Source organism: Scyliorhinus torazame, chromosome 16 (genome assembly GCF_047496885.1).
Source record: "Scyliorhinus torazame isolate Kashiwa2021f chromosome 16, sScyTor2.1, whole genome shotgun sequence".
In the NCBI taxonomy this organism is placed as follows: Eukaryota; Metazoa; Chordata; class Chondrichthyes; order Carcharhiniformes; family Scyliorhinidae; genus Scyliorhinus; species Scyliorhinus torazame.
Window position 1 is genome coordinate 79,907,323 of NC_092722.1, and position 23,792 is coordinate 79,931,114.

The 23,792-nt window shown below is 53.9% G+C and overlaps 1 protein-coding gene across 1 annotated transcript in view; it reads left to right on the forward strand.

The window, feature by feature from the left end:
- Positions 1-1,065: 1,065 nt before the first annotated feature.
- LOC140392898 (synaptobrevin-like) overlaps positions 1,066-23,792 on the forward strand; it is an 89,937-nt gene continuing 67,210 nt past the window's right edge. The window contains exons 1-2 of the mRNA XM_072478667.1: positions 1,066-1,241; positions 14,481-14,628. Of these exons, the coding sequence (XP_072334768.1) occupies positions 1,240-1,241; positions 14,481-14,628 (150 nt within the window). The 5' untranslated portion in view covers positions 1,066-1,239. The remainder of the gene's footprint in view (positions 1,242-14,480; positions 14,629-23,792) is intronic.

The window sequence follows — 23,792 nt, forward strand, 5'->3', positions numbered from 1 at the left end:
CTCTCCCATATCTTTTCCCCTCTCTCTGTCCACCTTGCCCTCCCTCGCTCACTGTCGCGCCTCCATCCATCTATCCCTCTCTTCCTCTTTCACTACCTTACCCTCCCTTTCCCTGTCTGCCTCTCGCTGTCTCTCTCTTATCTCACAATCCCTCTCTCCCTCTCTTTTCCCCTTTCTCACCTCCTCTCTCCATCCATGTCACATTCTTTCTCTCACCCTGGCTCTGTCGGACTCTCCCACCCTCTTCTCTGTCGCTCTTCTCCCAATCTTTCCCTCTTTCTGTCCGTCTCTCTCCTTCCCTCTCTTTCTGTCACTCTGTCTTGTTCCCTCACTTCCCCTATCTTTCTCTCCCTCCCTCACTTTCTTTGCATGTCCTTCTGTCCCTCACTGCCTCCTCCTCTCACTCTCCCTGCCTTCTCCTCACTCTCTCTCTTTGACTTCTCTCCCTCCATTTCTCTCATTCTCTCTCCCTATTTTTCCCCCTCTCTCCGTCCGTATTTCCCTCTGTCTCTCCCTATCTTTTCCTCTCTCTTTCTTCTCTCTCTCTCTGTCGGTGCCTCCCTCACTCTCACTGTCACCTCCTCCCTCACTCTCACTGTCACTCCCTCCCTATTCTTCTATCTATCTCTCCCTCCCTCTCTCACTGTCTCACCCTATCTTTCCCCTCTCTGTCTTCTCTATCTCCATCTCTCACATTCTTGCTCTCACTCTCCTTCCCTGTCTATCTGCCCCATCTCTCACATTCTCTCTCTTCCTACCTTTCCCACCGTCTTTCTATGTCTCTCCCTCCCTCTCGCTGTCTCTCCCCTTATCCTTCCCTCTGTTTCTTTCTCCCTCCCTCTCTTCTCCCTATCTCTCCTTCCCTCCGTCGTTCTCTCTCTCCCTCCCCCCCAATTCTTCTCTCACTCTCTCATGCGACCTAATTCTCCGTGACAGCTGGCATTACGTCCGTACTGTGGTGTTTTTGGGAAACGCACTGTCCCGTCCCACAACCCCTCCCTCTCTTTTTCTCTCTCTCGCGCACGAGCGAGTGAGCCATCGGGTAGCTCTGTACACAGGAGCCTCTCTCTCCCTCACAGAGCAGCCTGAGCAGACTCTCTTCCTCCACAGCCCCCCACCCCCCTGCCCATCCCCTCCTCCTGCCACCTCTCTCTATCTTCCTCTCTCTCTCTCTCTCGTTCCTCCCACCAGCCACTGCACAGTAGCTGTTCGATTGAAGATTCTCAGAACCAGGGGAAAATGTGAGTACGGGATGTGTCGGCAGGATGCAGGGTGATGTTAATGCGTCGTCGAGGGGGATGGAGAGCGGGAGAGGGAGGGAGAGGGACAGCGTGAACGAGAAAGATTGAAATATTGAGGCAATGGCTGAATCATCCCCAATTTAATCACATCCCCCATTCCATTCATTCATTCAGCTTCTCTCTCTCTCTCCCCTCTCCAAATAGACATCTTGCTGACTGCAAAACTGGGATTTATTGTCAAATTGCCAATGTCCCCCTCTCTGTCTGTGTGTGTGTGTGTCTCTCTCTCTGTCCGTGTGTGTGTCTCTCTCTCTGTCTGTGTGTGTGTGTCTCTCTCTCTGTCCGTGTGTGTGTCTCTCTGTCTGTGTGTGTGTCTCTGTCTCTGTGTGTCTCTCTCTCTGTCTGTGTGTGTGTGTCTCTCTCTGTCCGTGTGTGTGTCTCTCTCTCTGTCTGTGTGTGTGTGTGTCTCTCTCTCTGTCTGTGTGTGTGTCTCTCTCTCTGTCCGTGTGTGTGTCTCTCTCTCTGTCTGTGTGTGTGTGTCTCTCTCTCTGTCCGTGTGTGTGTCTCTCTCTCTGTCCGTGTGTGTCTCTCTCTCTGCCTGTGTGTGTGTCTCTCTCTCTGTCTGTGTGCGTGTGTGTCTCTGTCTCTGTGTGTCTCTCTCTCTGTCTGTGTGTGTGTGTCTCTCTCTCTCTCTGTCCGTGTGTGTCTCTCTCTGTCTCTGTGTGTATGCGTCTCTCTCTGTGTCCGTGTGTGTGTCTCTCTCTCTCTGTCCGTGTGTGTCTCTCTCTGTCTCTGTGTCTGTGTGTATGTGTCTCTCTCTGTGTCCGTGTGTGTGTCTCTCTCTCTATGTCTCTTTCTGTGACTGTCTCCATCTTGGTCAGCCACCCCTCCCCCCTGCAGTTTAACACTGCTCAGTTGCGAGGCAGATGAATGTCAATGCTTCAACTCAAGGTTGCAGATGGAGACTGAAATGGAGGAGCAGTCAGCAACGCAGATCTCTCTCTCTCTCTCTCATTCTCTCTCTGCTTCTCACTGTCTCTCTCCGTACCTCAGTGCCTCTCTTGTCTCTCTCCCTCTATCTGTCTCTCCATGCTCCTCTCCCCCACTCTCTCTCGTATTCTCTCTATCGCGCTCTCCATCGCTATATCGAACTGTCTCTATCAACCATTGCGCTTTCTCTCTGCCTGTCACACTGTCTCTATCTCTCTCCCTTTCCATTTCCCCCTTTCCACTTCCCCCTCTCCCCCATTCCACCTCTCTCCCTCTCCATTTCTCTCCTTCTCCATTTCCCTCTCTCACTTCCTCTCCATTTCTCCCTCTCGCTCACCATTTCCCACTCTCTCTCTCTCTTGCCCTCCATCTCCCACTCTCTCTCTCTCTCCTCTTTCTCTTGCCCGCCATCTCCCTCTCTTCCTCACTCCCTCTCCATTTCAATTTCCTCTCTCTCTCTCCCTTGCATTTCCTTGCCTTACCCTCACCCTCTCCATTTCACCTTTTCTCTCCCTTCCCCCTCACCCTCTCCATCTCCCCCTGCCCCTCCTCTCTCTCCTCTCTCCCCATCTGCCTCTTTTCCTCCCTCTCTCCATCTGCATTCCGTTTGCTTTCTTTCTCTCTTCCCTCGCTCATCCCTTCCCCCCCCCTCTCTCTGTCTCTTTCCCTCTCTGTGTCTCCCCCTCTGTATCTTTCTCACCCCTTCCTCCCTCTCTTTCGATCTATCTATCTATCTATGTGTGTGTGTGTCTCTCTCTCTCTGAATATCTCGCTCCTTCCCTCCCTCCCTCTCTCTCTCTCTCTCTGTCTCACAGCTGCAGCAATGCAGTCGGACTCCAGTAAATACACAGCATCATTGGCAGGAGCCAGAGAGAGAGGAGGGAGGGAGGGAGGGTGTAAGGAGAGAGAGAGGGGATGTAACGTGGAATGGAGGGAATGTTTAGACCGAGGGAAATGTTAAAGAAACTCAACATTCTGCCCTGATGATCCTGCTGCAGTTTTATCCAGATTCACAGCAGCAGCGCTCATGTCATCATTGGCTTATATCTCTGTCTCACTCCCCTCTCTGTCAGGCTCTCTCTCCATCCTTATCTTTCTCTCTGTCGGTCTGTCCTTCTCCCTATCCGTCCCTCTCTATCCCTCTCTGTCTCTCTCCCTCTCTATCGCCTCTAACTCTGACTCTCTCTCTCTCTCTCAGTATCTCTCTCTGTCTCGGTGTGTCTCTCTGTCTCCCTCTCTCTGTGTCTCCCTCTCTCTGTGTCTCCCTTTCTCTGTGCCTCCCTCTCTCTGTGTCTCCCTCTCTGTGTGTCTCCCTTTGTCTGTGCCTCCCTCTCTCTGTGTCTCCCTCTCTCTGTGTCTCCCTCTCTGTGTGTCTCCCTCTCTCTGTCTCCCTCTGTCTGTCTCCCTCTCTCTGTGTCTCCCTCTCTGTGGGTCTCCCTCTCTGTGTGTCTCCCTCTCTGTGTCTCCCTCTCTCTGTGTCTCCCTCTCTGTGTCTCCCGCTCTCTGTGTCTCCCTCTCTGTGTCTCCCTCTCTGTGTCTCCCTCTCTGTGTGTCTCCCTCTCTGTGTGTCTCCCTCTCTGTGTGTCTCCCTCTCTCTGTGTCTCCCTCTCGCTCTGTCTCCCTCTCTCTCTCTGTGCCTCCCTCTCTCTGTGTCTCCCTCTCTGTGTGTCTCCCTTTCTCTGTGCCTCCCTCTCTGTGTGTCTCCCTCTCTGTGTGTCTCCCTCTCTGTGTGTCTCCCTCTCTCTGTGTCTCCCTCTCTCTGTCTCCCTCTGTCTGTCTCCCTCTCTCTGTGTCTCCCTCTCTGTGGGTTTCCCTCTCTGTGGGTCTCCCTCTCTGTGGGTCTCCCTCTCTGTGTGCCTCCCTCTCTCTGTGTCTCCCTCTCTCTGTGTCTCCCTCTCTCTGTGTCTCCCTCTCTCTGTGTCTCCCTTTCTGTGTCTCCCTCTCTGTGTGTCTCCCTCTCTGTGTGTCTCCCTCTCTGTGTGTCTCCCTCTCTCTGTGTCTCCCTCTCTCTGTGTCTCCCTCTCGCTCTGTCTCCCTCTCTCTCTGTCTTCCTCTCTCTCTGTGTCTCCCTCTCTCTCTGTGTCTCCCTCTCGCTCTCTGTCTCCCTCTCCCTCTCTGTGTCTCCCTCTCTGTGTCTCTCCCTCTCTGTGTCTCCCTCTCTGTGTCTCCCTCTCTCTGTGTCTCCCTCTCTCTGTGACTCCCTCTCTCTGTGTCTCCCTCTCTCTGTGTCACCCTCTCTCTATGTCTCCCTCTCTGTGTCTCCCTCTCTGTGTCTCCCTCTCTAATTCTGTCTCAGTCTCCCTCTCTCTCTGTCTCCCTATCTCTCTCTGTCTCCCTCTCTCTCTCTCTCGCTCTGTGTCTCCCTCTCCCTCTCTGTGTCGCCCTCTCTGTGTCGCCCTCTCTGTGTCGCCCTCTCTGTGTCGCCCGCTCTGTGTCTCCCGCTCTGTGTCTCCCGCTCTGTGTCTCCCGCTCTCTGTGTCTCCCGCTCTCTGTGTCTCCCGCTCTCTGTGTCTCACTCTCTGTGTCTCCCTCTCTCTCTGTCTCCCTCGCTCTCTGACTCCCTCTCTCTGTCTCCCTCCTGCTCTCTGTCTCCCGCTCTCTGTGCTGTCTGTCTCCCGCTCTCTGTCTCCCGCTCTCTGTCTCCCGCTCTCTGTGTCTCCCGCTCTCTGTGTCTCCCGCTCTCTGTGTCTCCCGCTCTCTGTGTCTCCCGCTCTCTGTGTCTCCCGCTCTCTGTGTCTCCCGCTCTCTGTGTCTCCCGCTCTCTGTGTCTCCCGCTCTCTGTGTCTCCCGCTCTCTGTGTCTCCCTCTCTCTGTGTCTCCCTCTCTCTGTGTCTCCCTCTCTCTGTGTCTCCCTCTCTCTGTGTCTCCCTCTCTCTCTGACTCCCTCTCTCTCTGACTCCCTCTCTCTCTGACTCCCTCTCTCTGTCTCCCTCCCGCTCTCTGTCTCCCGCTCTCTGTCTCCCGCTCTCTGTCTCCCGCTCTCTGTCTCCCGCTCTCTGTCTCCCGCTCTCTGTCACCCGCTGTCTCCCGCTCTCTGTCTCCCGCTCTCTGTCTCCCGCTCTCTGTCTCCCGCTCTCTGTGTCTCCCGCTCTCTGTGTCTCCCGCTCTCTGTCTCCCGCTCTCTGTCTCCCGCTCTCTGTCTCCCGCTCTCTGTGTCTCCCGCTCTCTGTGTCTCCCGCTCTCTGTCTCCCGCTCTCTGTCTCCCGCTCTCTGTCTCCCGCTCTCTGTCTCCCGCTCTCTGTCTCCCTCTCTCTGACTCCCTCTCTCTGACTCCCTCTCTCTGTCTCCCTCCCGCTCTCTTTCTCCCGCTCTCTTTCCCCCGCTCTCTGTCACCCGCTGTCTCCCGCTCTCTGTCTCCCGCTCTCTGTCTCCCGCTCTCTGTCTCCCGCTCTCTGTCTCCCGCTCTCTGTCTCCCGCTCTCTGTCTCCCGCTCTCTGTCTCCCGCTCTCTGTCTCCCGCTCTCTGTCTCCCGCTCTCTGTCACCCGCTGTCTCCCGCTCTCTGTCTCCCGCTCTCTGTCTCCCGCTCTCTGTGTCTCCCGCTCTCTGTGTCTCCCGCTCTCTGTCTCCCGCTCTCTGTCTCCCGCTCTCTGTCTCCCGCTCTCTGTGTCTCCCGCTCTCTGTGTCTCCCGCTCTCTGTCTCCCGCTCTCTGTCTCCCGCTCTCTGTCTCCCGCTCTCTGTCTCCCGCTCTCTGTCACCCGCTGTCTCCCGCTCTCTGTCTCCCGCTCTCTGTCTCCCGCTCTCTGTCTCCCGCTCTCTGTCTCCCGCTCTCTGTCTCCCTCTCTCTGACTCCCTCTCTCTGACTCCCTCTCTCTGTCTCCCTACCGCTCTCTTTCTCCCGCTCTCTTTCCCCCGCTCTCTGTCCGCCGCTCTCTGTCTGCCGCTCTCTGTCTGCCGCTCTCTGTCTGCCGCTCTCTGTCTGCCGCTCTCTGTCTGCCGCTCTCTGTCTGCCGCTCTCTGTCTCCCTCTCTCTGTCTCCCTCTCTCTGTCTCCCTCTCTCTGTCTCCCTCTCTCTGACTCCCTCTCTCTGACTCCCTCTCTCTGACTCCCTCTCTCTGTCTCCCTCTCTCTGTCGCCCCCTCTCTGTCGCCCCCTCTCTGTCTCCCCCTCTCTGTCTCCCCCTCTCTGTCTCCCCCTCTCTGTCTCCCCCTCTCTGTCTCCCCCTCTCTGTCTCCCCCTCTCTGACTCCCCCTCTCTGACTCCCTCTCTCTGTCTGTCTCCCGCTCTCTGTCTCCCGCTCTCTGTCTCCCGCTCTCTGTCTCCCGCTCTCTGTCTCCCGCTCTCTGTCTCCCGCTCTCTGTCTCCCGCTCTCTGTCTCCCGCTCTCTGTCTCCCGCTCTCTGTCTCCCGCTCTCTGTCTCCCGCCCTCTGTCTCCCGCTCTCTGTCTCCCGCTCTCTGTCTCCCGCTCTCTGTGCTCTCTGTCTCCCGCTCTCTGTCTCCCTCTCTCTGTCTCCCTCTCTCTGTCTCCCTCTCTCTGTCTCCCTCTCTCTGTCTCCCTCTCTCTGTCTCCCTCTCTCCGTCTCCCTCTCTCTGTCTCCCTCTCTCTGTCTCCCGCCCTCTGTCTCCCGCTCTCTGTCTCCCGCTCTCTGTGCTCTCTGTCTCCCGCTCTCTGTCTCCCGCTCTCTGTCTCCCGCTCTCTGTCTCCCGCTCTCTGTCTCCCGCTCTCTGTCTCCCTCTCTCTGTCTCCCTCTCTCTGTCTCCCTCTCTCTGTCTCCCTCTCTCTGTCTCCCGCTCTCTGTCTCCCGCTCTCTGTCTCCCTCTCTCTCTGTATTGCTCTCTGACTGCTTCTCTGTCTCTATCTCTCTATCTTTCACCCTGTTTCCCTCTCTTTTTGCCTCTCCATTTCTCTGTATCTATCTCTCTGTCTCTATTGACCTCTCTCTCTCTATTAACCTCTCTCTCTGTTTCATTCTCTTCCGTATCTGTCTCTCTTAGTTTCTTCCTCTCTGTCTTTGTCTGTGTGAGTGTGCTTTACTCTCTGTCTCTCTCAGTCTTTCTCTGCTTCTCTCTCTCGTTATGTCTCTCTCTCACTCTCTCACTGTCTCTCCCACTCTGTCTCTTACAGTCTCTCCCTGTCTGTCTATCTGTGTCCCTCATTCTGTCCCTGTCTCTCTCGCTCTCTCTCTTCGGCCTCTCTCTCTGGCTCTCACAATCTCTCCGGCCTATCTGTCTATCTTTCTGTTCCTCACTATGTCTCTCTCTATCACTCTGTCTTTCTCTCTCTGTGACAAGTCTCTCCCTCTATCATTTTCTCTCTGTCTCACTCTCAGTCTCTGTCTCTGACTCTCTCTCCCTCTGACTCTCTCTCTCCCTCTGACTCTCTCTCCCCCTCTGACTCTCTCTCCCCCTCTAACTCTCTCTCCCCCTCTGACTCTCTCTCCCCCTTTGACTCTCTCCCTCCCTCTGACTCTCTCTCCCTCTGACTCTCTCTCTCCTTCTGACTCTCCCCCTCTGACTCTCTCTCCCCCTCTGACTCTCTCTCCCCCTCTGACTCTCTCTCTCTGTCCCTCTGACTCTCTCTCTCTCCCTCTGCCTCTCTCTCTCCCTCTGCCTCTCTCTCTGTCCCTGACTCTCTCTCTCCCTCTGACTCTCTCAATCCTTCTGACTCTCTCCCTGTGACTCTCTCTTTCCCTGTCTCCCTCTTCCTCTCTCTCCCTGTCCCTGTTTCTCACTGCTTTTGGCTGTCTCTCTCTGTGTCTCTCTCTCTGTCTATGTCTTTCTGTCTCTGTCCACCTCTCTCTTTCTCACTCCATCTCTCTTTTCCTCTCCCTCTCTACCTGTCTCTCTCTCTCTCTCTTTCTGTCTCACTCTGTCTAACCTTTTGTGATTCATACTCTAGGACACCCAGGTCCCTCTGCACTTCAGAGCTCTGAAGTCTCTCGCTTCTTTTTTATTCTTCCTGCCAAAATGAACAATTTCACATTTTCATAGATATCATAGAATTTACAGTGCAGAAGGAGGCCATTCGGCCCATCGAGTCTGCACCGGCTCTTGGAAAGAGCACCCTACCCAAGGTCAACACCTCCACCCTATCCCCACAACCCAGTAACCCCACCCAACACTAAGGGCAATTTTGGACACTAAGGGCAATTTATCATGGCCAATCCACCTAACCTGCACATCTTTGGACTGTGGGAGGAAACCGGAGCACCCGGAGGAAACCCACGCAGACACGGGGAGGATGTGCAGACTCCGCACAGACAGTGACCCAAGCCGGAATCGAACCTGGGACCCTGGAGCTGTGAAGCAATTGTGCTATCCACAATGCTACAGTGCTGTCCCACATTATATTCCATTTTCCAGATCTATGTTCACTCACTAGATACAGGAGCACAATTAGGCCATTCGGCCCATCCAGACTGCTCCACTATTTGATCGTGACGGACATGTTCCTCATCCCCATTCTTCTGTTATCTCCCCATAACCCCTGATCCCCTTATTCATCAAGAACACCAGATTTGTGCTTGAGGTGCTGTTACCTACAGGGCTACAGAGCAAGAGCTGGAAGGTGCAATTCGACAGAATAGTTCTTTCTTAGAACAAAAGAACTCGGAGCAGGAGTGGGCATTTAGCCTCTGGAGCCTGCTCCACCATTCAATACGCTCATGGCTAATCTCATCATGGCTTCATCTCCACCATCCTGCCCATTCTCCACAATCCTTCAACCCATTCCTAATCAAAAATCTGTCTAACCCCTCCTTAAATGTACTCACTGTCCCAGCATGCACCTCACTCTGGGGCAGCGAACTCCACAGATACACAGCCCTTTGGGAGAAGTAGTTCCTCCTCAAATCTGTTTTAAATTTGCTACCTCTTATCCTGAGACTATGACCTCGCGTTCTAGATTGTTCCACAAGAGGAATCGTCTGCCCCAACCGTCACCACCCTCTGGGTGAAAATGTTTTTCCTCACATCTCCCCCCCCCACTCAAACCTCCTGCCCCTCCCTCACCTTGAACTTGTGTCCCCCTGGTGACTGACCTACTACATGGGAACAGGAGTGGGCCATCCAGCCGCTTGATCCTGCCTTGCCATTCAAGGAGGTCATGGCTGATTTGTGGCCTAACTCCATCTACCTGCCTTTGGCCCGTGTCCCTTAATATCTTTGCTTAACAAAAATCTGTCTATCTTAGATTTAAAATTAACAACTATTCCAGCTTCTACTGCTGTTTGTGGGAGAGAGTTCCAAACCTCTACCACCCTTTGGGTGAAGAAGTTCTTCCCAACATCTCTCCTGAATGGTCTGGATGTAATTTCTAGGCTCTACATCCGAGTTTTAAAGTCTTCAACCAGTCGAAATAGTTTATCTTTTTCTTTGTTAATATTGTGAATATTTTGATCAGATCACCCCTTAACCTTCTAAATTCCAGCAGAAACAGGCCCATTTTGAGTAATCTCTCCTCGTAACTCAACTGTAATCCAGGTATCAATTTAGTAAACCTACGTTTGCTCTCCCTCCAAGGCCACAATATCCTTCCGAAGGTGTGGTGTCCAGGACTGCTCACAGTGACTCCAAGTAGGGTCCAACCCAGGGTCAACTAAGGGGAACAGTTGCTCCTTATCCACCCTATCAATGCCCCTCATAACCGTGTACACTTCGATCGGGTCACCCCTCCATCTTCACTGCACCAACGAAAACAGCCCAAGCCCATCCAACCTCCCTTCATAACTTAAATGCTCCATCCCAGACAACATCCTGATGAATCGTCTCTGCACCCCTTCCAGTGCAATCACATCCTTCCTACAATGTGGCGACCAGAACTGCACACAGTACTCCAGCTGTGGCCTCACCAAAGTTCTATACAACTCCAACATGACCTCCCTGCTTTTGTAATCTATGCCCCGATTGGTAAAGGCAAGTGTCCCGTGTGCCTTTTTCGCCACCCTATTAACCTGCCCTCCCGCCTTCAGCGATATTTTATTTTCAGTTATAATCATTGATGAGGCATTTTATCGAATGCCTTCTGGAAATCTGAAGTTTTAAAAAAATCATTTACAAGATGTGAGTGTCACTGGCTGGCTCAGCATTTATTGCCCATCCCTAGTTGCCCTTCAGAAGGTGGCGGTGAGCTGCCATCTTGAACTGCTGCACTCCTTGAGGTGTAGGTACACCCACTGTGCTGTTAGGGAGGGAGTTCCAGGATGTCGCCCCAGCGACGGTGAAGGAGCGGCGATATATTTCCAAGGCAGGGTGCTGAGTGACTTGGAGGGGAACCTCCAGGTGGTGGGGTTCCCAGGTATCTGCTGCTCTTGTCCTTCTAGATGGCAGTGGTCGTGGGTTTGGGAGGTGTTGTCTAAGAAACCTTGGTGAGTTACAGCTGTGCATCTTGTATATGGTGCACACAGTTGCCACTGATCGTCGGTGGTGGAGGGTTTGAATGTTTGTGGAAGGGGGAGAAATCAAGCGGGCTGCTTTGTCCTGGATGGTGTGGAGCTTTTTGAATGTTGTTGGGGCTGCACTCATCCAGGCAACTGGAGACTATTCCATTGCACTCCTGACTTGTGCCTTGTAAATGGTGAACAGGCTTTGGTGATCAGGGGGTGAGTTACTTGCCGTAGGATTCCTAGCCTTTGACCTGCCCTGGTAGCCACAGTATTAATGTGGCTAGTGCAGTTCAGTTTCTGATCAATGGTCACCCCCAGGAAGTTGATTGTGGGGGATTCTGCGATGTATTGAATGTCATGGGGCGGTGGTTAGACCTCTCTTATAGGAGATGGGCATTGCCTGGCACTTGTGTGGCACGAATATAACTTGCCACTTGTCAGCCCAAGTCTGGATATTGTCCAGGTCTTGCTGCATTTGGACATGGACTGCTTCTGTATCTGAGGAGTCACGAATGGTGCTGAACATTGTGCAGTCATCCGCAAACATCTCCATTTTTGACTTTATGATGGAAGGAAAGTAATTGATGAAGCAGCTGAAGATGGCTGGGTCTAGGACACTACCTGAGGAACTCTTGGTGTTGCCCTGGAGTTGAGATGATTGACATCCAACCACCACAACCATTTTCCTTTGTGCCAGGTTTGACTCCACCAGTTTTCCCCCTGATTCCCATTGACTCCAGTTTAGTTAGGGCTCCTTATGCCACACTCGGTCAAATGCTGCCTTGATGTCAAGGACAGTCACTCTCACCTCACCTCTGGCATTCAGAGCTTTTGTCCATTTTGAACCAAAGCTCTCATGAGGTCAGGAGCTGAGTGACCCTGGCGGAACCCAAACTGAGCGTCCGTGAGCAGGTTATTGCTGAGTAAGTGCCGCATGATAGCACTGTTGATGACTCCTTCCGTCACTTTGCTGATGATGGAGAGTAGGCTGATAGGGAGGTAATTGGCTGGGTAGGATTCGTCCTGTTTTTTGTGTACAGGAGACACCTGGGCAATTTTCCACATGGCCGGGTAGGTGCCAGTGTTGTAGCTGTACTGGAACAGCTTGGCTAGGGGTGCGGCAAGTTCTGGAGCACAAGTCTTCAGTACTATTGCCAGGATATTATCAGGACCCATAGCCTTTGAAGTATCCAGTGCCTTCAGCCGTTTCTTGATATCGCGTGGAGTGAATTGTGTTGGCTGAATACTGACGTCTGTGATGCCGGGGACCTCCGGAGGAGACCGAGACGGATCATCCACTCTGCACTTCTGGCTGAGGATTGTAACGAATACCTCAGCCTTGTCTTTTGCACATATGTGATGGACTTCTCCATCATTGAGGATGGGGATGTTTGTGGAGCCTCCTCCTCCAGTGAGTTGGTCCACCGCCATTCATGGCTGGACGTGGCAGGACTGCAGAGCTTAGATCTGATGCGTTGGTTGTGGAATTGCTTCGCTCTGTCTATTACTTTCTGTTTGGCACACAAGTAGTTCTGTGTTGTAGCTTGGCCAGGTCGACACCTCATTTTTCGGCATGCCTGATGTTGCTCCTGGCATGCTGTCCTGCACTCTTCATTGAACCAGGGTTGATTCCCTGGCTTGGTGGTAATGGGAGAGTGGGGGATATGCCGGATCATGAGGTTGCAGATTGTGGTAGCACACAATTCTGCTGCTGATGACCCACAGCGCTTCATGGATGCCCGTTCTTGAGTTGCTCGATCTGTTCGAAGCCCATTTCATTTAGCACGGTGGTAGTGCCACACAACACGATGGAGGGTATCCTCAATGTGAAGATGGGACTTTCTTTCCACAAGGACTGTGCGGTGGTCACTTTTACCGATACTGTTATGGACAGATGCATCTGCAGCCGGCAAATTGGCGAGGATGAGGTCAAGTGTGCTTTTCCTTTTTGTTGGTTCACTCACCGCCTGCTGTCCAGTCTAGCAGCTAGGTGGTACTACCGAGCAACTCTTGGTGATAAGACAGTACATCCACCAGTTCCTTTTATCCACAACACATATGACTCCTTCAAAGGACTCCAGTAATTTGGTTAAACATGATTTTGCCTTTCACAAAACCATGGTGACTCTGCCTGATTACCCTGAAGTTTTCGATGCCCTTTAATAACGGCTCCTAACATTTTCCCAATGACAGATGTTAAGCTGTACTTTCCCGCTTTCCGTCTCCCTCCCTTTTCTTTTTTTCTTAAGGTATTTGAAAGTTTTTATAATAATAACAATGACATAAACATGGTATAATAAACATTTCCACCCCCATCCCAATCTTCACACACCCCAACCATACAACAACAATCCTGCCCCCACCCCCCCCGGAATACTGCATCTGCTGACATTTTAATTTTCCCCGAGAAAGTCGAGGAACGGCTGCCACCTCCGGGTGAAACCGACCATTGACCCTCTTAAGGCGAACTTTATTTTCTCGAGACTGAGAAACCCAGCCATGCCACTAACCCCGGTCTCTACACTCTGGGGCTTCGAGTCCCTCCACACTAATAAGATCTGTCTGCAGGCTACCAGGGAGGCAAAGGCCAAGACATCGGCCTCTTTCGCCCCCCTGGACTCTTGGCTCTTCCGACACTCCAAAGATCGCTACCTCTGGACTCGGCACCTCCCGTGTTTTGAGTACCATGGACATTGCCTGAGCAAAACCCTGCCAAAACCCTCCAAACTTCGGGTATGCCCAAAACATGTGGACATGATTTGCTGGGCTTCCCACGCACCTCGCACACCTGTCCTCTGTCCCTCCCTTTTCGAATAACGGAATAACATTTGCTACCTTCCAATCCTAAAGGGACCTTCCCAGAATCTATGGAATTTTGGGAAAATGACTATCTCCACTAGCCACTTCTCTGAAGACACCAGGGTGAAATGCATCGGGACCCGAGCACTTGTCGAATCGCAGCTCTCAACAATTCCCTCAGCGCCACTTCCCTGGTGATTGTAATATTTCTGAGTTCCTACCTCCCGCCTATTTCCTAGTTTGTCGCTTGTATCGTCTCGTGTCTCAAGGCTGACGCAAGATACCTGTTCAATTCACCTGCCAGCTCCTTATTTTCCATTCCCCAGACACCCACACTATAGGATCATTACTGACTTTGTAAACTGGTTCCTTCTTCAAATATCTGTAGAAACTTTGTCTGCTTTTATATCGCTCGCTAGCTTTCTCTCATACTCTAAATTTTCCTTTCTTATCAATTTTCATGTCATTCTTTGTTGTTCCTTATGTTCTGTCCAATCTTCAACCCGATCTACCTGTCCTTGTATGTTTTGAGAATATCTTTTAAGTTATTTAGTTAACCACAGATGCTTAGACATCCCCTTCAAGATTATGTTTCTCATTCCAATGCTTGGGGGTGGTTACCGGTATCTAATCCGCCATGCTGTACCTGCCCTGGGAGTATAGAGGAAGCTGTTTCTCTCTCTGTCTCTATCTCTCTGTTTGTCTGACTCTCCCTCTGTCCTTCCCTGTCTGTCTCTCCCTCTTGCCCCCTCTCCCTCTCTCTCTCCCCCCTCTCTTGCCCCACTGTCTTTCTCTATCATTCCTTACGATTCTCTCTCTCTTTCTCTCCCACCTTCTGTGTGTGTCTCTCTCTCTTTTTGTTTGTCTCTCTCTCTGTCCTTCTTTGTCTATCTCTCTCTGCCTCTGTTTGTCTGCTCATTCTTACCCCCCTCTCTCTCTATCTCGCTCTCTCCCTCTGTGTGTCTCTTCTCCCCCTCTTGCTCTCTGTTGTTCTCTCCCTCTGCTTCTCTCTTTCTCTCACCCTCTGTCTTGCTCTCTTTCTCTGTCTTTGTTTGTCCCCCCTCTCTTTGTCTTTTTCTCTCTGTCTCACCTTCTCTCTCTCTCTCATGTCTCCCTCTCCCATTCAGGTCTGCGCCAGCATCAGGTGCCCCAGCTCCAGGAGCCCCCGATGGCCAAGGAGGTGCCCCTGGAGGACAGCCTGGGGGCCCCCCTCCGCCCCCACCTAACACAACCAGCAACCGGAGACTGCAGCAAACACAAGCACAGGTGGAAGAGGTGAGCCTCAGCTCCAAAACCTGACAGAGAGACATAGTCGCAGGTTACAGAGATAGGGAGGGATGGAGGGGCTGGAGGAGGTTCAGAGATAGGGAGGGATGGAGGGGCTGGAGGAAGTTACAGAGGGAGGGAGGGATGGAGGGGCTGGAGGAGGTTACAGAGATAGGGAGGGATGGAGGGGCTGGAGGAGGTTCAGAGATAGGGAGGGATGGAGGGGCTGGAGGAGGTTACAGAGATAGGGAGGGATGGAGGGGCTGGAGGAGGTTACAGAGATAGGGAGGGATGGAGGGGCTGGAGGAGGTTCAGAGATAGGGAGGGATGGAGGGGTTGGAGGAGGTTACATAGATAGGGAGGGATGGAGGGGCTGGAGGAGGTTACAGAGATAGGGAGGGATGGAGGGGCTGGAGGACGTTACAGAGATAGGGAGGGATGGAGGGGCTGGAGGAAGTTACAGAGGGAGGGAGGGATGGAGGGGCTGGAGGAGGTTACAGAGATAGGGAGGGATGGAGGGGCTGGAGGAGGTTACAGAGATAGGGAGGGGTGTAGGGGCTGGATTAGGTTACAGAGATAGGGAGGATTGTATGGGGTCTCGAGGAGGTTACAGAGAGAGGGATGGAGGGGCTGGAGGAGGTTACAGAGATAGGGGAGGATGGAGGGGCTGGGGGAGGTTACAGAGATAGGGAGGGGTGTATGTAGGGTGTGGGGGAGGTTACAGAGAGAGGGAGGGGTGTAGGGTGTGGGGGAGGTTACAAAGATAGGGACGGGTGTAGGGTGTGGGGGAGGTTACAGAGATAGGGAGGGGTGTAGGGTGTGCGGGAGGTTACAGAGAGAGGGAGGGGTGTAGGGTGTGGGGGAGGTTACAGAGATAGGGAGGGGTGTAGGGTGTGTGGGAGGTTACAGAGATAGGGATGGTTGTAGGGTGTGTGGGAGGTTACAGAGATAGGGAGGGGTGTAGGGTGTGGGGGACGTTACAGAGATAGGGAGGGGTGTAGCGTGTGGGGGAGGTTACAGAGATAGGGAGGGGTGTAGGGTGTGGGGGAGGTTACAGAGTTAGGGAGGGGTGCAGGGTGTGGGGGAGGTTACAGAGAGAGGGAGGGGTGTAGTGTGTGGGGGAGGTTACAGAGAGAGGGAGGGGCGTAGGGGCTGGAAATGGTTTCAGAAACAGGGAGGGGTGATGGGGCTGTTAGAGGTTACAGAGGTAGGCAGTGTTGTAGAGACTGGAGGAGGTTACAGAGGTAGGCAGTGTTGTAGAGACTGGAGGAGGTTACAGAGGTAGGCAGTGTTGTAGAGACTGGAGGAGGTTTCAGAGGTAGGCAGTGTTGTAGAGACTGGAGGAGATTACAGACATGGGGAGGGTTGTAGAGACTGGAGGAGGTTATAGAGATGGGGAGGGGTGTAGGGGCTGGAGGAGATTACAGAGATAGGGGCGATTGTAGGAGCTGGAGGAGGTTCTAGAGATACGGAGGGGTGTAGGGTGTGGGGGAGGTTACAGAGATAGGGAGGGGTGTAGGGTGTGGGGGAACTTACAGAGATAGGGAGGGGTGTAGGGTGTGGGGGAGGTTACAGAGATAGGGAGTGGTGTAGGGTGTGGGGAGGTTACAGAGATAGGGAGGGATGTAGGGGCTGGGGGAGGTTACAGAGATAGGGAGGGGTGTAGGGGCTGGGGGAGGTTACAGAGATAGGGAGGGGTGTAGGGTGTGGGGGAGGTTACAGAGGTAGGGAGGTGTGTAGGGTGTGGGGGAGGTTACAGAGATAGGGAGGGGTGTAGGGGGCTGGATTAGGTTACAGAGATAGGGAGGGGTGTAGGGGGCTGGATTAGGTTACAGAGATAGGGAGGGGTGTAGGGGGCTGGAGGAAGTTACAGAGATAGGGAGGGGTGTAGGGGGATGGAGGAGGTTACAGAGATAGGGAGGGCTGTTGGGGCTGGAGGAGGTTACAGAGATAGGGAGGGGTGTAGGGGCTGGAGGAGGTTACAGAGATAGGGAGGGGTGCAGGGTGTGGGGGAGGTTACAGTGATAGGGAGGGGTGTAGTGGGCTGGGTTAGGTTACAGAGAGAGGCGGGGTGTAGTCTGGGGACGGTTACAGAGATGGGGAGTGGTGTAGTGTGTGGGGGAGGTTACAGAGGTAGGGAGGAGTGTAGGGTGTGTAGCAGGTTACAGAGAGAGGGAGGGGTGTAGGTTGTGGGGGAGTTTACAGAGATAGGGAGGGGTGTAGGGGCTGGAGGAGGTTACGGAGATAGGGAGAGGTGTAGTGTGTGGGGGAGGTTACAGAGTGAGAGAGGGGTCTGGGAGAGGTTACAGAGATAGGGAGGGGTTTAGGGTGTGGGGGAGGTTACAGAGATAGGGAGGGGTGTAGGGCTGGATTAGGTTACAGAGATAGGGAGGGGTGGAGGGTGTGGGGGAGGTTACAGAGATAGGGAGGGGTGGAGGGGGTTCGATTAGGTCTCAGAAATAGGGAGGGGTGTAAGGGGCTAGATTAGGTCTCAGAGATAGGGAGGGGAATAGGGGCTGGGGGAGGTTACAGAGATAGGGAGGGGTCTAGGGGCTGGGGGAGGTTACAGAGATGGGGAGGGGTGGAGGGGCTGGAAGGGGTTACAGAGATAGGGATGGGTGTAGGGGCTGGAGGAAGTTACAGAGATAGGGAGGGGTGTAGGGGGCTAGATTAGGTTACAGAGATGGAGGGGTGTAGGGGACTAGATTAGGTTACGGATATAGGGAGCGGTGTAGGGGGGTGGATTAAGTTACAGAGATATGGAGGGGTGTAGGGGGCTGGATTAGGATACAGAGATGAGGAGGGGTGTAGGGGCTGGAGGAGGTTACAGAGATAGGGAGGGGTGCAGGGTGTGCGTGAGGTTACAGAGATAGGGAGGGGTGTAGCGGGCTGGGTTAGGTTACAGAGAGAGGAGGGGTGTAGTCTGGGGACGGTTACAGAGATGGGGAGTGGTGTAGTGAGTGGGGGAGGTTACAGAGATAGGGAGTGGTGTAGGGTGTGGGGGAGTTTACAGAGATAGGGAGGGGTGTAGGGTGTGGGGGAGGTTACAGAGATAGGGAGGGGTGTAGTGTGTGGGGGAGGTTACAGAGATAGGGAGTGGTGTAGGGTGTGGGGAGGTTACAGAGATAGGGAGGGGTGTAGGGGCTGGGGGAGGTTACAGAGATAGGGAGGGGTGTAGGGGCTGGGGGAGGTTACAGAGATAGGGAGGGGTGTAGGGTGTGGGGGAGGTTACAGAGATAGGGAGGTGTGTAGGGTGTGGGGGAGGTTACAGAGACAGGGAGGGGTGTAGGGTGTGGGGAGGTTACAGAGAGAGGGAGGGGTGTAGGGGCTGGGGGAGGTTACAGAGATAGGGAGGGGGTAGGGTGTGGGGGAGGTTACAGAGATAGGGAGGGGTGTGGGGTGTGGGGGAGGTTACAGAGATAGGGACGGGTGTAGGGGCTGGAGGAGGTTACAGAAATAGGGAGCGGTGTAGGGGCTGGAGGAGGTTACAGAGATAGGGAGGGGTGTAGGGGGATGGAGGAGGTTACAGAGATAGGGAGGGCTGTAAGGGCTGGAGGAGGTTACAGAGGTAGGGAGGGCTGTAGGGGGATGGAGGAGGTTACAGAGATAGGGAGGGCTGTAAGGGCTGGAGGAGGTTACAGAGATAGGGAGGGGTGTAGGGGGCGGAGGAGGTTACGGAGATAGGGAGAGGTGTAGTGTGTGGGGGAGGTTACAGAGAGAGGGAGTGGTCTGGGAGAGGCTATAGAGATAGGGAGGGGTTTAGGGTGTGGGGGAGGTTACAGAGATAGGGAGGGGTGTAGGGGCTGGATTAGGTTACAGAGATAGGGAGGGGTGAGGGGGAGGTTACAGAGATAGGGAGGGGTGTAGGGGGCTGGATTAGGACTCAGAGATAGGGAGGGGTGGAGGGGGTTCGATTAGGTCTCAGAAATAGGGAGGGGTGTAAGGGGCTAGATTAGGTCTCAGAGATAGGGAGGGGTATAGGGGCTGGGGGAGGTTACAGAGATAGGGAGGGGTGGAGGGGCTAGATTAGGTCTCAGAGATAGGGAGGGGTATAGGGGCTGGGGGAGGTTACAGAGATAGGGACGGGTGTAGGTGGCTCGATTAGGTTACAGAGATAGGGACGGGTGTCGGGCTGGAAGAGGTTACAGAGATAGGGAGGGATGTAAGGGCTGGATTAGTTTACAGAGATTGGGAGGGGTGTAGGGGGCTGGATTAGGTTACAGAGATGGGGAGGGGTGTAGGGGACTAGATTAGGTTACAGAGATAAGGAGGACTGTAGGGGCTGGAGGAGGTTACAGAGATAGGGAGAGGTGTAGGGGCTGGAGGAGGTTACAGAGATAGGGAGGGGTGCAGGGTGTGGGGGAGGTTACAGAGATAGGGAGGGGTCTAGGGGCTGGGGGAGGTTACAGAGATAGGGAGGGGTCTAGGGGCTGGGGGAGGTTACAGAGATAGGGAGCAGTGGAGGGGCTGTATTAGGTCTCAGAGATAGGGAGGGGTGTAGGTGGCTGGATTAGGTTACAGAGATAGGGACGGGTGTAGGGGCTGGAAGAGGTTACAGAGATAGGGAAGGGTGTAGGGGGCTGGAGGCGGTTACAGAGATAGGGAGGGATGTAAGGGCTGGATTAGGTTACAGAGATAGGGAGGGGTGTAGAGGACTAGATTAGGTTACGGATATAGGGAGCGGTGTAGGGGGGTGGATTAAGTTACAGAGATAGGGAGGGGTGCAGGTTGTGGGGGAGGTTACAGAGATAGGGAGGGGTGTAGGGTGTGGGGGAGGTTACAGAGAGAGGAGGGGTATCGGGTGTGGGGTGTAGTCTGGGGGCGGTTACAGAGATAGGGAGTGGTGTAGTGTGGGGGATGTTGCAGAGATAGGGAGGGGTATAGGGTGTGGGGGTGGTTCCAGAGATAGGGAGGGGTATCGGGTGTGGGGTGTAGACTGGGGGCGGTTACAGAGATAGGGAGTGGTGTAGTGTGGGGGAGGTTACAGAGATCGGGAGGGGTGTAGGGTGTGGCGGAGATTATAGAGATAGGGAGAGGTGTAGGGTGTGGGGGAGGTTACAGAGAGAGGGAGGGGTGTAGGGTGAGGGGGAGGTTACAGAGATAGTGAGGGGTGTAGGGTGTGGGGGAGGTTACAGAGAGAGGGAGGGTTGTAGGTTGTGGGGGAGGTTACAGAGAGAGGGGTGTAGGGTGAGGGGGAGGTTACAGAGATAGGGAGTGGTATAGTGTGTGGGGGAGGCTACAGAGATAGGGAGGGGTGTAGGGGCTGGGGGAGGTTACAGAGATAGTGAGGGGTGTAGGGTGTGGGGGAGGTTACAGAGATAGGGAGGGGTGTAGTGTGTGGGGGAGGTTACAGAGATAGGGTGGGGTGTGGGTGAGGTTACAGAGATCGGGAAAGGTGTAGGGTGTGGGGGAGGTTACAGAGTGAGCAGGGGTGTAATCTGGGGGCGGTTACAGAGATAGGGAGGGGTGGAGGGTGTGGGGGAGGTTACAGAGATAGGGAGGGGTGGAGGGGGTTCGATTAGGTCTCAGAAATAGGGAGGGGTGTAAGGGGCTAGATTAGGTCTCAGAGATAGGGAGGGGTCTAGGGGCTGGGGGAGGTTACAGAGATAGGGAGGGGTGTAGGTGGCTGGATTAGGTTACAGAGATAGGGACGGGTGGAGGGGCTGGAAGGGGTTACAGAGATAGGGATGGGTGTAGGGGGCTGGAGGAGGTTACAGAGATAGGGAGGGATGTAAGGGCTGGATTAGGTTACAGAGATAGGGAGGGGTGTAGGGGGCTAGATTAGGTTACAGAGATGGAGGGGTGTAGGGGACTAGATTAAGTGACGGATATAGGGAGCGGTGTAGGGGGTGGATTAAGTTACAGAGATATGGAGGGGTGTAGGGGGCTGGATTAGGTTACAGAGATGAGGAGGGGTGTAGGGGCTGGATTAGGTTACAGAGATGAGGAGGGGTGTAGGGGCTGGATTAGGTTACAGAGATAAGGAGGACTGTAGGGGCTGGAGGAGGTTACAGAGATAGGGAGGGGTGCAGGGTGTGGGGGAGGTTACAGAGATAGGGAGGGGTGTAGGGGCTGGAGGAGGTTACAGAGATAGGGAGTGGTGTAGCGGGCTGGGTTAGGTTACAGAGAGAGGAGGGGTGTAGTCTGGGGACGGTTACAGAGATGGGGAGTGGTGTAGTGAGTGGGGGAGGTTACAGAGATAGGGAGTGGTGTAGGGTGTGGAGGAGTTTACAGAGATAGGGAGGGGTGTAGGGTGTGGGGGAGGTTACAGAGATAGGGAGGGGTGTAGGGTGTGGGGGAGGTTACAGAGATAGGGAGTGGTGTAGGGTGTGGGGAGGTTACAGAGATAGGGAGGGGTGTAGGGGCTGGGGGAGGTTACAGAGATAGGGAGGGGTGTAGGGGCTGGGGGAGGTTACAGAGATAGGTGTGGTGTTGGGTGTTCTAACACACAGAAGAGCCAACACAGTTGCATATGGTACAACACTTGTTTATTTAAACTTGCTATTTACAACTTGGTCTTTGCACTCTGCACGTGGGGGGCTCCCTGCTTGTGGTGTTTCAACAGCTCTTTCATGATTCCTTCTCCCCAGACCTACTGACCTCCAGGTGTCGTGCTCGTGCTTTTTATGTGGTTGGTGTTCTTGTCTGTGATTGGTTGTGGTGTTGTGTACTCTGATTTGCCTGTTAGTGTGTCCATCATGATGTGTGTGTTTGAATATCATGACATCCCCCCTTTTTACAAAGATATGTGCCTACGTGGTAATAAATATGATCGTGACGTGAGTGCATCTAAGAGTGTGTGTGTGTCGTGTGCAGCATGTGTCTATGACGGAACTATGTACATGGGGCGATGTCGAGTGCGTCACATGAATCCAGTTGTACCATAACATAACAGAAATGCGAACGAGAGAAGAAGAAAAAAAATTTTGAACAGTTGTCCAGTCAGACGACATCTGGAACGATAAACAACAACAGGTTATCATGTAAAATCGTCCAACTTATTAAACATATGAACTGTATTATAAGTCCATTCTAATGGGTTTGCGACGAATTCGGGTTGACCGCCTTAAGGGTGGATCAAGAACCACCGGCTGCTGTGCAGGCATGGCCATGGGTGGCGATGGAAAGGGCGTGATGTGCGGCAGCTCCACAAAGTCATCCTCGGAAGCCTGTTGAGGATCTGGCGTGTTGTGTGGCTGTGAACGTGGAAGTCGGCGAAGGGCGCGCCGATTGCGGCGACGCACGGAACCATCCGGCATGCGAACCAGGAACGAGCGGGGAGCCACTTGTCGGAGGACTTCGGCCGGTGCTGACCAGCCACCATACGGTTGATGGACGCGTACTTTGTCTCCGGAGGACAGGGGGGGCAGGTCCGTCGCTCGTGTGTCGTACCGACCTTTCTGGCGATCACGCTGCAGTTGCATGTCCCGAAGAACCGCCTCATGGTCTGTTGTCGGTGCCAGGACGGAAGGTACCGTCGTCCTGAGGGAGCGACCCATTAGTAGCTGCGCTGGCGAGAGGCCCGTGGATAACGGGGCCGATCGATAGGCCAGCAAGGCAAGGTTAAAGTCCGATCCGGCATCAGCCGCCTTGCACAGGAGCCGCTTTGCGATGTGGACACCCTTTTCAGCCTTCCCGTTCGATTGTGGATGCAGAGGGCTGGATGTCACATGAGTGAAACCATATGCTGCGGCAAAGGACGACCATTCACGGCTGGCAAAACAAGGTCCATTGTCTGACATGACAGTCCTTGGAATGCCATGGCGAGCAAACGTTTCCTTGCAGGCCCCAATGACTGCGGACGACGTCAGATCATGGAGAGGCATGACTTCCGGGTAGTTTGAGAAGTAGTCTATAATAACAATGTAATCTCTGCCGAGCGCGTGAAATAGGTCAACACCCACCTTCGCCCAGGGGGACGTCACCATCTCGTGTGGTAGAAGTGTTTCCGGAGGTTGCGCCGGCTGAAACCTCTGACAGGTTGTGCAGTTGAGCACCATGTTGGCTATGTCTTCATTAATACCCGGCCAATATACCGCCGCCCGGGCCCTTCGTCTGCATTTTTCGACACCCAAGTGGCCTTCGTGTAGTTGACGAAGAATCATCTGGCGCACACTGTGTGGAATGACGATCCTATGCGATTTCATAAGGACCCCGTCTATATTGGTGAGATCATCTCGCACATTGTAAAACTGGGGGCACTGCCCTTTTAGCCACCCTTCCGTCATGTGGCGCATCACTCGCTGCAGCAGAGGGTCAGTCGCCGTCTCTGCGCGTATGTGGGCCAGACAAGGATCATCAGCTGGCATATTTGCTGCTGTCAGAGTCACGTGTGCCTCAATTTGACGCACGAACCCCTCCGCATCTGGTGGTGTGCTCACTGCTCGGGAAAGAGTGTCCGCCACTATGAGTTCCTTCCCCGGAGTGTAGATCAGTTCAAAATCGTACCTCCTGAGTTTGAGTAAGATGCGCTGGAGGCGAGGAGTCATGTCGTTCAGGTCTTTGTTAATGATGTTGACCAGGGGGCGGTGGTCAGTTTCGACCGTGAATCGTGGCAGGCCATACACATAGTCGTGGAACTTGTCCAGTCCAGTTAACAAGCCCAGGCATTCTTTTTCGATTTGCGCGTAGCGCTGTTCGGTAGGGGTCATGGCTCGTGAGGCATACGCAACCGGGGCCCATGATGACGTGCTGTCTTTTTGCAGGAGTACCGCTCCAATACCAGATTGGCTGGCGTCTGTTGAGATCTTTGTAGGGCGAGTCGCGTCAAAGAAGGCCAGCACTGGTGCCGTGACCAGTTTGTGCTTGAGCTCCTCCCATTCCTGCTGATGCGACTGGTGCCAGTTGAATTCCGTCGATTTTTTTACGAGATGGCGCATGTTTGTTGTATGAGAAGCCAGGTTGGGAATGAACTTCCCAAGGAAGTTGACCATGCCCAGGAATCTTAAGACAGCCTTCTTGTCAGCCGGTCGTGGCATGGCTGTGATGGCGCTAACCTTGTCTGCATCGGGACGGACCCCGGACCTTGAGATGTGGTCCCCGAGGAATTTCAGCTCCGTCTGGCCGAAAGCACACTTCGCACGGTTGAGACGCAGGCCATTTTGCCGTATGCGGGTGAAGACACGTCGAAGACGATGCATGTGTTCCTGCGGAGTGGTGGACCAAATGATGAT